The sequence below is a fragment of the Hyperoodon ampullatus genome, assembly GCF_949752795.1.
Source record: "Hyperoodon ampullatus genome assembly, chromosome: 15".
Taxonomy (NCBI): domain Eukaryota; kingdom Metazoa; phylum Chordata; class Mammalia; order Artiodactyla; family Ziphiidae; genus Hyperoodon; species Hyperoodon ampullatus.
Window position 1 is genome coordinate 54,661,841 of NC_136928.1, and position 17,453 is coordinate 54,679,293.

Genomic DNA, 17,453 nt, shown 5'->3' on the forward strand with positions numbered 1-17,453 from the left:
CATGTTAAGAATTATACCTTTTAAAATGCCTTGATAATTTGACTGGTATAAATGGTATCAATTTTTTTTTTTTTGGCTGCTCTGGGTCTTTCTTGCTGCACGTGGGCTTTCTCTAGTTGTGGTGAGCGGGGGCTACTCTTTGTGGCAGTATGCAGGCTTCTCATTGTGGTGGCTTCTCTTGTTGCGGAGCACGGGTTTCAGTAGTTGCAGCACACGGGCTCAGTAGTTGCGGCACGTGGGTCCTAGAGCATGTGGGCTTCAGTAGTTGTGGCACGCGGGCTCAGCAGTTGTGGCTCGTGGGCTCTAGAGCTCAGGCTCAGTAGTTATGGCGCACAGGCTTAGTTGCTCTGCCGCATGTGGGATCTTCCTGGACCAGGGATCGAACCTGTGTCCCCTGCATTGGCAGGCGAATTCTTAACCACTGCACCACCAGGGAAGTCCAATGGTATCACTTTATTTTCTTTTATTACTAAGGAGGCTAGAGTTTATCAATGTTTCTTTAATTCTATTTCCTCTTACTTATTAAATAGTTCACATACTTTGTGGTCATTTATATTAAAAGTAATTAAAACACTAACATTAACATTTTGCCATATTAAAATCCAAAAAAGAGGGGATATATGTATACGTATAGCTGATTCACTTTGCTGTACAGTAGAAACTAACACAACATTGGAAAGCGACTATACTCCAATAAAAAAATAATAAAAAATAAATAAAAGTTGTGGAAAGAATTTAAATACAAAAAAACCCAATCTTTTAAAACACATTTTAAAAAGTGAAATTGCTGGATTAGGTAATATATATGCATGGTTCAAATATCAAAAGCTATAAAAACACACATTGAAATTCTGCTAAAATCTCATCTACCTCGCTATTATCCCTACTCCCTGCAAGCCCAGGTAATCACTGTAATCAGTTTCTTTTTATTAATAATTCTGGAAAAATTTTACATATGTGGAAGCCAACATAAATATTTATCTTCCACCTCCTTTTTACACAAATGGTAGAACACTACACACACATTTTCTCGTTTTTTAAATTTTATACTTAGGAGTATGTCTTAGGGATCTTTCCATATTAATACACAAAGACCTTCCTCATTCTTTCTTTTTAAAAAAACTTTTATCGGAGTATAGTTGATTTGCAATGTGTTAATTTCTGCTGCAGAGCAAAGTGATTCAGTTATACATATATATATTCTTTTTCATATTCGTTTCCATTATAGTTTATCACAGGATATTGAATAATTCCCTGTGCTATACAATAGGACCTTGTTGTTTATCCATTCTCTATATAATAGCTTGCGTCTGCTAATCCCAAACTCCCAATCCTTTCCTCCCCAGCCCCATCTTCCCCTTGGCAACCCCAAGTCTGTTCTCTACGTCTGTGAGTCTGTTTCTGTTTCGTACATATGTTCATTTGTGTTGTATTTTAGATTCCACACATAAGTGATATCATATGGTATTTGTCTTTCTCTTGCTGACTTACTTCACCCAGTAAGATAATCTCTAAATCCATCCAAACTTATTCTTTCTTTATAGCTGCATGGTAACTTATAGGTACACCACAATGTTACTAGTCCCCAGCTAAAAGATATTTAGGCTGTTTCCAATCTTTTCTATCACAAATGTTGTTGTAATAAGTAATTCTGTATACATATTATTCTTCTAGTGAAAAAGGCAATATTTTAATCATCTCTAAAAGTTTAACAATATGTATATAATATTTTAAGTCTAATATATATTAGAGTAATTTTTTTTTTTTTTTTTGCGGTACACGGGCCTCTCACTGTTGTGGCCTCTCCCGTTGCGGAGCACAGGCTCCGGACGCGCAGGCTCAGCGGCCATGGCTCACGGGCCCAGCCGCTCCGTGGCATGTGGGATCTTCCCGGACTGGGGCACGAACCCGTGTCCCCTGCATCAGCAGGCGGACTCTCAACCACTGTGCCACCAGGAAAGCCCTAGAGTAATTTTTTTCTAGATAAAGATATAGTTGCCAGAGTAGTACAGACATAGAAGATTTTAAATGTTGGAAAATAATGAATTTAAGCAATAGATAATTAAAGTTAACTAAGAAATAGTAAAATTAATTGAGTACTTTAAAAATATGCCAAGTATATAAAAGGAGTTCTCCCTTTTTTACAGTTTGACACCCTATGGGATACTTTAATCCTTATTCAGCCATGATTTCCCTCTCCCCACAAAAGCATCAAGTTCATAATTTACCTACATAAAATAAATCCTCAAGAAATATTTAGTAACCAATAATCACTCTCAGAAGTATGTAAAAGTCCAGAATGCCCCACATATATTTGATGTTATAGGCCAGAAGAAAAAGACCGTAAGAGATGTGGGAAAGAAGAAGGGGTCCCAATTGAGATTTACGGATGATATGTTTTATTGCAGTGGATATCACACCAACCATTCTGGAGGCCTGTCTTTTTTTCTTTCTGAAATTATCTACAGAATGCCCATAATATCCTTAAGTTCTGAGTTTTCCATAGGAAATCATTTCCAATAAAAATCCAGATTTAAAAAATAAGAGCATGAAATTAAAAAATGAACAAATGTTAAATGATACCAACCATTTCACACAGTCTGTATGACCCAGGTAGTGTCGTTGAGTTCTCTCCTCATAATTAAATAGTACTACTACTGATGCTATGAAATAAACGATTTCCCCGGTAGGAAGAAGGTAAACATTAGCTCGACAGTCCTTTCCTCGATAACCATATCTTAAAAGAGTCAAGGTTTTTAATAAACATAATTTTCAAAATTTAAATAAACAATTCTTTCATGGACACTTAAGGGAATCAGGAAGGTATAGGAAAAGAGGACTGGAATGGAACTAGAAAACTCATATCCTGCCATTAGCCCTCGTGGAACCCCAAGAACTTTTAATATGCTTAAATCTTAGTTTCCTCATTCAACAAACAAATACATATTGTGCTCCTAATATGTGTCAGGCACAGAGCTGAACGCACACATCTGAACAAAACAAATGTGGGCCTATGTCTCTAGAGTTTATGTTTTGCAAGGTGACAAAAATAAACACCAAATATATCATTAGAAATTGTGGAAATAAAAATAACAGGATGCTAGGAGAAAGCATAAAAGGAGTATCTAATTTAAATGGAGAAAGAAAAAGAGACAGATCACAAGAAGGGCTATCTGAAAAAGTGACACTTACGCTTGACCTAAATGATGAAAAAGAGATAGCCAGGCACAGTCTGGTATAGGCAGAGTGTCCACTAAGAAGTTGTACAGAATAACAGGATTGGTGAGTTTTCTCAAGCTAATTTCTGCCAAAAGGAGGGACTGATTCAAGGGGTCGGGGAGGAGGATGTAGGAGAATGAAGGCAGAAAGCAGAGTTCAAACTATTAGCTCCTTCTGCTTCACTGAGAGTTTCTTAGAGGGTCTAAGAGAAATGAGACTTTCTAAGTGAAATAAGGAGCACTTTGTTTTATATACTCATTTTTTAAAAAGTCTGGTGGTGAAGAAGTTAATTCTCAAATTAGAATCCACCTTGCTAATTTGAGCTCTTAATAAAATAATTCACATTATTTCACAGCTTACAAAATGCTTAACTGATGTTTTCTTACTTAATTCTTACAATGGACCTGTGAGATAGGGATTATTAACATCTTTTTATAAGTGAAGTAAGTAAGGTTTATTAGGGATAAGTGGCAGGGCCAAGACTCAAACACTAGCCTTCCAATTCTAATCTGATGCCCCTTCTACCACACCACAAGCACCTGCCTCGACGTTCGTAGGATATTGCTTACCCTATCTGAAAATATTAATTTTGGTGGTTTTAAACTGCTAATAGCAAAATACATGTAATATGTGAAAGGATTAGAGATGACATCTCTTTACTTTCTCAAGTGGTTGCTATGTTTATTACATTTACTTTTTTTGGCATAAAGACAATTTTGATAGAGGTCAAGTAAACTAATTTTTCTTAAACTAAAGACAAAGCAAACAAATTTGCTGTCACAACAGAAAAGGATACACCCACTCCAGTTTGAGCTTCTCAGGAGGCAGCTCTGTTCTGATGTCATCATAGTTGTCAACATCAGAAGGAATGAACATTGTAATTGGTCGACCTCGCATAAACATTTTAACATATTCTCCTTCTGTTAAGACACAAGAAAAAAATTAAGACAGATGTATTTGCTGAATATTCATAGAAAAGTGTATTATTAATGTGATACAACAAAAACAGATAAAAAATAGCTACTTCAGAGTTCTAGTCTCATTATACATGATTGCTTTTGTATAAAGACCTAGTCCAAAACATTGTAGGAAAAAAAACATTGGTCATTTCCTTAAGTAAGAATAACTATTTTCATAATTAAAATATAATTTATCTGTAAGTTGACACATTTCAACAACATGGCCAGGAAAGTTGAGGTACAGAAATGAAAAGAAAATAACTTTGTGATGGCAGTTTCTCTGACAATTGAAAAAAGATTATCAGAGTAGACAACAACCATGTCCACCACACTACCTGATCAACCTACTGACGTTTAATGGCATACAAAACATGGCCTCAGAATATACCACGAGGAGTGAAGTCAGACACCCTCCTAAGTCAGGACGGGGAGAGAGACTAAGCTCTCTGCTACATAGGGCAGTGACCAGAGCTGGATGGAAAGAGGACCGAGGTCCCCTACTTCACAATCATGCCTACAATCAGCCTTGAGTCTAAGCAATTAAATTGTAATACACTAACATTTTAAAGACAGTACTAGGAAACAGTTTTCTAGCTAGCAGCAAAAACATCTTTTATTTATATAAACCAATAGCTGTTTGTAAGATGTGCAACAGTCTAAAACTAAAAATGTTAAAAAGACAACTCCAGAATCAAATCAATATTTATTGTACACCTTTTACAAATGAAAACAACACTTAAGTGAACAGATGAGACTGTTTTATGTCTTAAAAACAAAACAATACTTAAGTGAACAAATGAGACTGTGTATGAGGCTGTGTTGGGATCCCTAGCCCCAGCATCCCAACCTACATACAGACAGGTTTAATAAATGTTGATGGTGGTCGTGAAATATTTACAAAAGAACCTAAACGGGAAGGAGAAAATAAGGGACTGAGTACAAAAGCATAGGCAATGTCTAGAACTTGCTAACTTGTCTGTTATATGAAAATCATGTTAAAAACAGACTGAAAATGTGATCATCAACCAGAGGCTGATACAACCTTAGGACCTCTAATAATGACCTAAGGTACTAAGGAGAAGAGTAGATAATCCAACAGCTTATGTAATGCAAACCATGGAAGAAGGAAAGACATTATTTGCTGAATGTCTGTAACTATTTCTTCAGAGTCAGATTTTAAAAGTGTGCTTGTTATGGGTTAGAAGTTCACGTTATTTTTATTATTATTACTCATAGTGTGTTCGGCCTCAGGGTTTGATCTAAGAACAGGCTAAGACCTCCCACGCCATAGTTTTAATACCACATGATGTTATGTCTCTATTACTTCTGAATCTAAGAGTGGGCTCTGCTTCCTGATGAGTTGTAGCATAGCTGGACTCTGATGATAACTAAATGATTTAGTAATCAGCTGTAACTATTTCCCTTCAACAATCATCTTTATCTGTATCTCCTTGTCAGTTTTTGTATAGTTCACTTTCTTATAGGTGTCAATTTGTTACATACTTTTCCCTCTAGTTGTTTTTTTAAGAATATGAATTTTTTTTTTTTTTTTTTTTGCGGTATGTGGGCCTCTCACTGTTGTGGCCTCTCCCGTTGCGGAGCACAGGCTCCGGACGCACAGGCCCAGCGGCCATGGCTCACGGGCCCAGCTGCTCCGCAGAATGTGGGATCTTCCCAGACCGGGGCACGAACCCGTTTCCCCTGCATCGGCAGGCGGACTCTCAACCACTGTGCCACCAGGGAAGCCCTAAGAATATGAATTCTTAAAAGGAAATATCCTGTCCTTTGGAATTTCTTCCAAGATCATTGATCAGAGGTGTACAGCATAAATGCTTTCTGAATGGAAAAAATAAAATATTTAATAGATGCTTCTATTGCCAGTTAGAAGAGATTATATGTCCAGCAAAGGGAATGGGTTAGGGATAGCATCAAAGAAAAAAAAAGCCCTCTCCTTTGCTAATAGAGACAGCTCATAATACTGCATTGATTCCTTTAGCAACTGTCAAGCAGCACAAGCAACTAACTATAAGCAAAGGAACTATGTATCTAGCGCCTGTGAACTTTTCTAATATAAAAATGGCAGTGTATGTTAGGATGAAAATGCTTTTCCTGCCGATAAAGTGGCAGTATGCATGCTGGACGCACAGAATATAATCTAGACACTGGGAACAATTCCTGAGACTGAGAGGGAGGCAACACATTACAGTGGAAAGAGCAGGAGCTTTGGAGAAAAAGACTGATTGGGATCTGAATCCCAGCTTTACCCCCTTCCTAGCTATGTGACTTTGGCCTCATTTTTCTAATAAATAAAATGATACTACTACTTACCATTCAGAATTATGACTGAGTAAATATCACACTGTAAAGTGTAAGGTCTTTGACAAATATTTATTCCCTTCCCTTTGTGAAGGATTTATGACCATTCTAAACACTGTCTAGGAATTGATTTAACACACCATAATCTCTCTTCATAAGCTTTAAAGTGACTGTCCACAGAACAGCAAGTGCAGCAAATAAGTTAGAATTCTGAGGGTTCTAACAGGTACACTATAATACATGGGTCACAAGTTCAAATATCTACAGGCCCAAGCAGGAAATGCAAAATGAGAGCAGTGGGAGAAAACAGGATGACCGGTTGGGGTTCGGGCACTGGCATACACTAGGCCCCATCTCAGGAAGGCAGCAGTTAATCATCCTCAGGAAAGATGTGAGCCCAGTGCTGCTAGATCTTCTCATTTTTCAAGAGAAACAGAAAATCTATAATTTATTGTGAAATCTCCCAATTTTTAAACGTTTACTCCTTTGCCAAAAAAGGGAGAATACCATGTGAAAACACACCTTTGGCCTGCATGTAGCTCACTAGTTTGCAACCTAAGAAGAGTCTTTACCTTGGAAATTAGGTAAAATATATAGATGAAGAAGAACCTCTTTCCTCCTCAATCACTGTTGAGTCAAATTCTCACTGCAAACCTTTTCTTGAGGCTGTCAGGCTTATTGATCTTATAGTTGAACGACTTAACAATTTGTTTTACCCAAATGCTACTTTCTGGCTGTCCTCACTGTATACCAGCATGAAAGTCAAGGGGAAGAGATGGGCCATGGGACTGGTCAAAGAAGAGTATGAGATCAGTAACATTAATTAATACATTAATAAAGTCTGGTGGTCCAGAAAAGGAATGTGAGAAAGAAATGATTAAATTATCTCATAATAATTAGTAAACACACTATAGGGCTATCTGTATTCAATAGTGAAGCTGCTGCTTCCTGAAATGTAATTAATCTCAACATTTTATCTCCTATTTTGACATTGTGAAAATTCCTGGGACTGAGAGGGAGGCTATACAGTATAGTGGAGAGAACACAAGCTTTGTGATAAACGCAGACCTTGTTTGAATCTCAGCTCTACCACTTACTAGCTTATGCTCAAATAAAATATTCTTAATTGAATCTGATCAATGCTTAATTATAAAAGAAGAAATTCAGGGAATTCCCTGGCGGTCCAGTGGTTAGGACTTGGTGCTTTCATTGCTGGGGCCCAGGTTCAATCCCTGGTCGGGGAACTAAGATCCCACAAGCTGCGTGGTGTAGAAAGAGAGAAAGCGAGAAAGAGGGAGAGAGAGAGAGAGGGAGGGAGGGAGGGAGGGAGGAAGGAAGGAAGGAAGGAAGGAAGGAAGGAAGGAAGGAAGGAAGGAAGGAAGGAAGGAAGGAAAATTCTGTGGGATATTGTTGATACCATAAATACCATAAATTTTATTAGTTCATTTCTCTAGACACATATAATGCTGGAACTGGAAGAAATCTTAAGGGCTCACCTAGTTCAAACGGCTACTTTTACAGAAGGGGAAACCAAGGCTCAGAGAGGTCAAATGAGTTCCTAGACTGTGTTCTGTTGGGAAATATTTTCATTCTAAACTATGTTCTAGATCTGCACTATCCAAAATGATAGCCACTAGTAGAACACTTAGAAGGCAGCTAGTGTGAAATGAGACATGCTGTAAGTGTAAAATACACAACAGAGTTTGAAGATTTAGTATGAAAAAAAAGTAAAATATCTCATTAATGTTTTTTGATATTGATCACACATTGAAATGATATTCTGGATATACTGCATTAAATATACTAAACTTAATCTTACCTGTGTCTTTTTATTTTTAAAATGTTGCTACTAGAACATTTAAAATTATATGTGTGTTATACATTATATTTCTATTGAACAGTACTGTTCAGACAGTTGTGATATCTTTAGGCTAGTCCACATAAGTCCAATTACCTGACAGTACAGCTTCCTTATAATCCAAATAGTATTAGCTTGAGCTCTGGATCCCAACAACAGGAAATCAGAGAGTGCAACAGAAGAGGAATATGTTTCTGCTCTATTATCTTTCAGAAGAGTGAATGCTAGGCAAAAATCTGAAATACTGTATTTCCATGTCCTTCTTGCACACCTCTTAGTCCTTCCCCTTCAGTCTCCTCATGTGCTTCTACTTTAGCACCTCCCCTGGGCTGTCCTATCCTCCAAAGTGCTTCAAATTGCAAAATGATCATTATATTCCCTAATCCAAACTTTTTGGCATAGTTATTCTCAGGTGTTCTGAGAAAAGCAGTATTGCTGAAATAATTCATACTGATATAAATACCTGGTTATTAACATTATATGTTTAAAAGATGCTTATCAAAATTTATTAATCTTTCACAGATTATAACAAAGCAAAAGGAAAAATTCAAGGAGAGTGTAGAAGAAAATTAGTACTAGGCATACTCTGCTCCAAGATTGGTTCCTCCTGTGCTTTTTTTCCTTTTAAATAGCTTGCTCTATTTCTGCACCTAGAGATTTAAAAAAAAAAAAAAAAGGCCTTTCAAAGGCAACAGCAGAGCTTCAGGGGTCTGGACTATGACTTGTACTTGTTTATGTAATGGGTACTGCTTTGTAGAAAGCCTTCTGAACTTCTAGAATGCTTACAATTTAAAGCATCTTTCTCCTAAGGTTTTCACTTTAGGAATTCATTTTTATATTTTACGATCTTTAGAACTAAAGAGCTCCCCTACAACTGAATTTGAATTTTATATTTAACTAAAATGTAGCTAGCTGTGAGATGCTACCTAATTCCAGCAAACAAACAGAAAATTTAAGGATCTTTACTTAATTTGAGCTTTTTCTCTGATACTACCAGTACCATTCCCCAAAACCACAGAGCTACAGAACAGGCTGGTAAACAAGATGCTAGAAATACTGTCCACAATTTTACGGTAGAAAGTGACAAAGACCATTTAAGGAAAGCTAAAATCTTTTCTTAAAACTCATTTATTTTTAAACAAAATATTTCAAATCCCAGTTAATGATCCAGTTACACTCGAGTAATAATTTAAAAAATTCCAATGAAACAATGTAATCTGTAAGGATCTTTGGATTTTGAACAAGGAAATTGATTTGTGCTATAATAAAGTCTCAATTTCACCCCTTTTCAAAGGTCTAGCTGTAAAAATAGATCATAAATGTAGACTCCAAAATAAAAAAAAGGGAGTCATGAATTTAGAAGGATATATAATATAATCTTATTGTGCTCATTAAAAAAATTCCTAATTGTGCTTGCCAAATATTATGTAGTTAGTTTTACTGGCTGGGACAAGAACACAGGTCTGAAAAATCTGACCAAATACTAAAATGCTACCTTAATTTTCGTTGTTCTATAGGTAGAGTTCTACTAGCTGGTAAATTTTATTGGATTCTTAATTACATGGGGGTGGGGTGAGGGTACACAATGAAGATGTAAAATGTGTTAACCTAGCCTCTTAGGAGCTTACAAGACAGACATAACCAAGTCTTATGTATCTGCTGGTCAACACTTATCTAATTACAGTAACAAGCCAATTTGCAGTTAAGTAATTTTGCGGTTAAGTAACTTTCTTGAATCTAAACCTCCTTTAATCGGATTTTTCTTTGCTGTTTTGTTTTTTTTTTACAACTGTGATTGTTATAAAATTACTTGAAAATATCAGACATGGGAGTTTGCGTAAGCATTTTAATTAATTTTACTGCATGAAAATGGCTTTCTTTGGTAAAAGATGGGAAATACATCTATTCCAACAATATAAGGCACATAAAACTTCTGAAAGATTTGCTATACTGCTGAAAACATTTCTGAACTAAACAAAACATGGTTGTACTTTACAGAGTCCCTCAAATCACTCATTTATATCCCCAGGAAAAGTTATCTTAAACACTAAATGAAAAAAATTCTTCATTTTATCTGAATACACCAAGTTGGATTTAATTTTTTTAAATAAGAAATTAAAAAAAGAAACTTCAGATATCGAAATATTTATCCCTCTCTTTCTCAATTAACTATAGCAGAAAGAAAATCAAGAGGCCCAAGGGGAACAATAAAAACCTATATATGAAATTCTAATTAAAGAGTATTGAGAGATTTTATCTTTAATGTTTTATTTCTTTAAAAAAAAAAAAAAAAAGGGACTTCCCTGGCAGTCCAGTGGTTAAGACTCCATGCTCCCAATGCAGGGAGCATGGGTTCGATCCCTGGTCGGGGAGCTAAGATCCCACATGCCGCATGGTGTGGCCAAAAAAAAAAAAAGTTTATTAAAAATACCCCAAAAACCTGAGTCAAATAAAGCAAAATGTAAAGATCTAATAAATCTGGGTGGTCAGTATATGGGTGCTTGAAATATTATTTGCACGTATTTTTAGAAAGATTAAAATATTTAATCTTTAAAAAGTTTAAAAAGCATTATTTAAGGAAATAATCAATAGAATATTTTTGGTGAAACTGTTCCTTGGAGAATCAACTATGAGTATAGCTCAGGAATGTGGCATGTGATTTACTATGCCTTTTCTTGCAGTTTTGTATATGTCACTGATCATTTGTACCTCTTTTCTGCTACACTAATCTCAAGTTTCAGAATTCTTTTCAAAGTGCTTCAGGAAAACAGTAAACAATTGATACAGTGAGCAACACACTGTGGAGTCTAATTGCAGTTTCTGGAAAGAGCGGATTCTAACTATACTAGCTCAGTTAACTGGCATGCTTAAGGAATGGAGATTTTCTAGTTAATTGCATTTTCTAGTTTAGATTAAAAAAAAAACTTATGCCTACAGTTGTGAAAATTCAGTACGGGTGAAAAGTCTTCAACTGGAATAAAATAAATATGCACAAGACTAGCATACTCTCATGAAAAGTCATATTCTCCATGTTCAAAGGGGGCACTTGGGACTTTTTTCTCAGCTGAAAATAAGGAAAGAGGATGTCAAGAACACATATTCTTAGAAGTTGGGATAATTTATACTAAAAAAATTGGACAGCCTTTAAATACATTTTAATCTATAAGACTGTCATCAACAGATATCAGATCTCTGCTTAAAAAAATCTCCAACAGAGAAGAGGTTCCCCCTTTTTGGTCTCCTTTTAAATACAGAGAATACCTGGACAAAGCCCAGACCTAGGGATCCAAGTAATGATTATATATCCTATTTAACATATGCCAATAGGTAAATTTTAGAAGTGAGTGTATTTTTTTGGAGGTGCAATATTTGGTTTCCTGCCCTTCCTGCTTATTCACATTTAAAATAGACTTAAAGCTAGCACCCTTCTTTCTAAATTCTGGAACTGCAAAGTTTTGGATATCATCTCAGGAACAGCAAGGAAAGATTCTATCTGTAGCACAATTAAGGGCTTTTGACTTCTTTGGTTTGTTTCAAACTGTACACCCCCTCAGCAGGGGACAATATACTTCCTCTCAGTAGGTAACACAATATACAGACAGTGTCAGTAGGACTGCTATCCTATATTCTTACAGGTAAATTTTAGTTATTCTTTCAGATACAATGCTCAGTTTACACAGATGTGATCAGGTTTTAGGACAGAACATGCCTGGAGCCAACAGGTCAGAAAACAATACAAGACACTGAACAAAAGCACCTGTATTCAAATTCTTTAAAGGTAGATTAAACATGAGTTAGTGAAGGTATGGGGGCTGCCTTCCATTTTCTATTTGCTGCAAGAAAGAGCTTTCAAAAAGTTATTAAAGAGACTCTCGGCAACGTCTAGTCTAAGCCTAAGTATATGTAAGAAAACTGAGGTCCAAGGTCTCAAGAGTCATAGGGAAAAATTTATTATCAGATGAAGGATGTTTATTTTTTCATAATTTCCTTTGGCAAATGTAATTTTTAGTTTCTCCCCAACCAACACTCATAATTTTAGTCATTGTAGGATTCTGATTCTTAAAACTTCTGTGATTCACCCCTAACTAGGTCTCATGCTTATTATTATTCTTATGCTCTTTCCACTAAATGACTTTGCTTCTCTTTCCTAAGTCAGGTGTCTAATGACTCTTCTGTTGCTTAGAATGAATCTATATTTTATAAATGTAATGGTTAACAAATACAAAATTGTGTGCACACTATGATCAAGGACCTCCTTGCTGCTCCTAACACAGCAAGAAAGCTCTTGCCTCAGGGCTTTTGTACTTCCAGTTTTCTGTTCATGAAATTTTTTTCTCCAGATACCCAAATTGTTCACTCACTTCATTCAGGTGGCTCAAATGTCACTTTATCAGAGATGTCTTCCCTAACCACTCTATATAAAATAGCAATTGTCTACTCTCCTTATTCTTTCCCAATATGTATTACCTACTGACATATTAAGTATTTACTGTCTGTTTCTTATAGGTAGAATATAAGTTCCACGGAGTTCAGACAATATAACTGCTGTATCCCCAAGTTTCTGGGACAGGTCCTGACAAAATACACTCAATAAATATTTGTTGAATGAATCTTTAAAATTTTTTAAATGTGTATCTGATAAAGAAACAATAAAGAAACACATTAGAACTGTAATAGTTGTTAAAATGACAAGATTATTCAGAGTTTTTTTTCTTTCTCCAATTTTGTAAATGAGTTTATGTTCTATATTTTTAGATTATTTGAATGACTGTTTGGCTAAAACAAACTACTGAAGGATTTTAGACAGTATGTATTTCAAAATGACTTTTAAAGTATTTTTCATCTGAAGCCATTTTGGACACACAGCTAGGCAGCTAGTAAGAATTAGTCACCTCTCAATTTTCTAAGATGTTACAGTAATAGTTCTTCTATCTAAATACACCTGTAGTTAAGCTACTACTGCACTGGTTTGGTAGTTAAGCAAGAATGAATTTAATCATAGAGCAGTGAGGCAGCTCTGTAAGAGGAAGTAAAAGTGTGGTTTGGTGACTGAGGAGTTCTCTTTTCCTCAATTAAGCAGATTTCTCTCCAGTAGGAACCTGAATCATTCAGGTTCTCAACATGACCAGACAATTAAACGAGTTTAAGATGTAACAAGAGAAAAGTGATTTAGGATTACTCGAGTCTGAAAAGGACAGTTAACATGCAATAATTTGAAGACATTCAGGTTCTGCTCTAGAAATGAGGACATGTGACACTTACTTTCCATTATTTTAAAAATGTAATATACTAGATAATGATTATAAGGATGAGCTTATGAGCTGTATTCATTTCATTACAAAATTTACCTAGTATATTATTTCTCTTGTGATGGGAGAGGATCCAACAGAATTAGGAAGAAGAGTAATGAAAAGGGGCTTAAGTTTCAAGGATTTGAGTGTAGATAAGGATCTAATTCAGTAAGAGCCTCTTTTTTTTTTTTTTTTTTTTTTTTTTTTATTTTTATTTTTTGCTTTATCACAAATTTAATCAGTTATATGTATACATATGTTCCCATATCCCCTCCCTTTTGCGTCTCCCTCCCACCCTCCCTATCCCACCCCTCCAGGCGGTCACAAAGCACCGAGCTGATCTCCCTGTGCTATGCGGCTGCTTCCCACTAGCTATCTACCTTACGTTTGGTAGTGTATATATGTCCATGCCGCTCTTTCACTTTGAGTAAGAGCCTCTTTTTATAGGACATGGTGTAACATGTCCTTCCCCCCACATCTAGCATCGGAGATTGCCCTGTGTACATCTCATTTCACCTCCCACTGCTTTCAACCATGGTTTCCTTCCTTCTGTCTAAGTGCTGAGCAGAATGTGCAGATTTATGCTCTTCTACTCTGCTGTGTCTGAAGGACACAGTCATTTCAGGTGAAGTTTTCTCTGCTACCACTCACTTGTATGTACCAAATATAAATCGGCTTGTTCCCAAAACAAAGCAGATGACTTACAGCAAGTCACACTTGTCACTGTCAAAAAAAAAAAAAGCTAAAGAATAAATCACATTTTAAAAAGACTGTCCAAAAATGACAGGTATTTTTTTAATGACAGATATTTTAGATTAATACCTAAAGTATAAGAAAATGTGCTGTGAAATATGTTATGCAAAATGAATACCAAACTTAAATTTATCCACAACTTACATCAAGTGAAGATCATCTATTTAATGGTCATCTTTTCATCTTAACTCCACATATTTGAGTACAAGGTTGAGTACTGTCACACTTATATTAATAACTAAAATTTATTTGGTGCTATGTGCCAGGTACTATGTTTAAACAGTTTATTATCTTTAATTTTTATAATAACCCTTTGAGGGTTTATTATTGTCTCAATTACAGATGAGAAAACAAAGACTTAAGAAGGTGAATTAACCTGCTTATGGTCACAAGCTAAGTAAATGGTGAAACCAGTCTTGACTTCAATTACACATGTTTAAACATCTACACTATGTTGTTTGTTACACACCTCTACAAGTAAATTAAGATTTATAGACAACTCAAGTGTAACTGTCCAAAACCAAACTATTCTTTTCTACACATCTACTCCTCCTCAAATGTTCCTTATTTTAGTAGATGCCTCTTATCTACTTTCAAGTTAGCCTTCATAGATTCCCTCCATTCCTTACCTCTTACACCCTACCTGTAATCTCCTAAACCATCTAGAATCCATCTACTTCTTTCCATAGGCTCTGCCTCACAGGCAGGCCTGAATTATATAACAGGCTGAGGCACAAGAATTTTCCTTCAAGATACACTCTAATGATAAATATAGCTGATTAAAATGCCAAAGGAACAGGCTCAAATTCCAAAAGTAAGGCTTAATGCAAGCAACATTTGACATTTTAAAATTCCAACATCTGGAACAATCTTGTTCAGCTAGCAATTCTTGTACCAGAATTTAACTGACTTTTCCAGTTTTTCATTTCATCCTTCTTCCCCACTTTAGTGAGGCTTCTCTAGCAAAACCCTTCCCTTTTAAATACATTTACTTACCTGTCTATTTGAATGGTTTTGAAAACTGTCACCAACACAGAGCACTCACTTATATACTAATCATAAGTTAGATCCCTTTTCCTTCCAAAGGACATACCACAGCACGACAAAGAGAAAGGTAGCCCTTTCTCATTTACCCTCTAAGGATTTTTATAAAATGTAAGCTCTTGGCAAAACATGTAATAATAGGAGTACCTTTTTATAGATACAGTGTTTTCTGTTTTTAAAGTACTTTCATACATATTATTTCATCCTTCAGCAGTCTTGTGAAGTAAGCTTTATAGTTATATTCTCAGATTAGAAAACTACCCAGAGATGTTGCCATTTTGCCTGGGTCACAAGGTTGTTATACAGTAGAGCCAAACACTAAACAGAGACTCTCCATTCACTGCTCTTGCCACTATATATCACTATCTCTCTCTTTTTAAAATGTTTTGACACATAATAAGAATTGTCTTTGTAAATAAAATTTCATTTGTCCTTAAGGTATTTCAACTATTACTTAATCTATACTTAACTATAAATTATAAAAGAGGGAGTAAGTAAGACCTAACTGAAGGAGAACAGCAGCAATAATCAGCTTTATTTAGAATTGCTATGTAAAAACAAATGATCCAAAGAAGATTGCAAATACTTTTCTTAACAGAATCAAAAGTGAAAATCTACAGAAATCAAGTTAAATCTCTAACAAAAATTTTAACCACATTGTATATGGTTAATATAATAAATAACCCAGAAAATAAAGATAACTATGACACATAGAAATGAGCTGTAAAAAGCATGCACGGGAAGGACATGCTTTTATTTAGAACAGCATGCTTCAATTAAATTTGCAGGCAATTGAAGGAGAATGTAAAACTGATGTATAAATCTTACCTACTTTGCAATTAAATTAAATACACATTTACAGAAAGTCTTCTTTCCTTTTTTGGGTCAGAACAAGCCAACAACAGCAAGTAGCCAGAAATTACAATTAATATAAAAGAAAAATTTAAGAGGAAATGGATTTTCTAGACTTATTGTATCTTAAGTCTTAGCTTCAAGAAATGAGTGATTATTTGCAATGAAGTTGGCAAGACAGGAAATTGAGTTAAAATTTATCAATCTTTTAAATGGCTTTTCTAAGTACAACTTTTATTTTTTTAAAAAAGGGGGAAATTCCCCTTGGTATTATACCTCTTTGTAATGATACCTTTATTCCTACTGTTGACCTTGAATCTTCAGAGCTCAGAGAAATAGAAAAGTGGTTGGATTCACTAGTTCAAATTACTGTATTTCCTTTATTAAGAGGAAAGTCAGGTAGCATAAAAAATGAAAAGCCAAATAAGAGATCCAGGAAGAAATTAACTAAGAAGGCGACCAACTGTGTAGCTTATTCTTACCTTGGCTGTTTTTTTCACGGGTTGACATTTTTGCTGGTTGAGACAAAAATGACATATCTTACAATAAAAATTAGATATTTTCTTAAATGACTATAACAACACACTTCTTTTTTATCACTGTAAGCTAATAAATAAAGTACACTGAATGAAAGTAAGTCAATATTCTTATCAAAAGAAAAAATTTAACTGATGTAGAAAAGATAAACATTTTTTAAAAAGGACTTTTAACTTACCTTGGTTGATGATGACATCTTTATGCCTACAAAAGGAATTCAAAGACATTTATTTTATAATTTTATTTGGCTGACCATTATAATCACCTGAAGAAATTGCAAAAGATTCAATGTCTAGGCCACACCCCAGATAAATCTCCAGATGTGAAATTCAGGCACCAGTATTTTTTTAAGTTTCTTATTGGTCTAAACTACTAATATACTGTTTCATAAAAGAAGGAATATTCCATTAGGATCACTTAAACAATAAAAGCATAGAAAGAATTTATGAAAAATACTTAAATTTTACAAGATTATTAAAATTTATTATAAGTTCAGAAGCATTAACAGGAAGACAGCCTTTTTTAAAGACACAAAAGGAAAAATGCACTTAGAAGAAAAAAAGATATAAATACAGATTTTTAGAAATGATTCAAACGTGGCATATAATTGTACATGCAAATGTG

At 35.1% G+C, this 17,453-nt stretch overlaps 1 protein-coding gene across 2 annotated transcripts in view; it reads right to left on the minus strand.

The window, feature by feature from the left end:
• The window catches only part of EML4 (EMAP like 4), a gene marked incomplete at its 3' end in the record, with an annotated part of 162,809 nt that overhangs the window by 47,868 nt on the left and 97,488 nt on the right, over positions 1-17,453 (minus strand). For both annotated transcript variants that reach the window (XM_079720477.1, XM_079720476.1), the window contains exons 6-9: positions 17,008-17,033; positions 16,775-16,807; positions 4,016-4,139; positions 2,588-2,737 (exon numbers count right to left, since the gene is read on the minus strand). In XM_079720477.1, the coding sequence (XP_079576603.1) occupies positions 2,588-2,737; positions 4,016-4,139; positions 16,775-16,807; positions 17,008-17,033 (333 nt within the window). The remainder of the gene's footprint in view (positions 1-2,587; positions 2,738-4,015; positions 4,140-16,774; positions 16,808-17,007; positions 17,034-17,453) is intronic.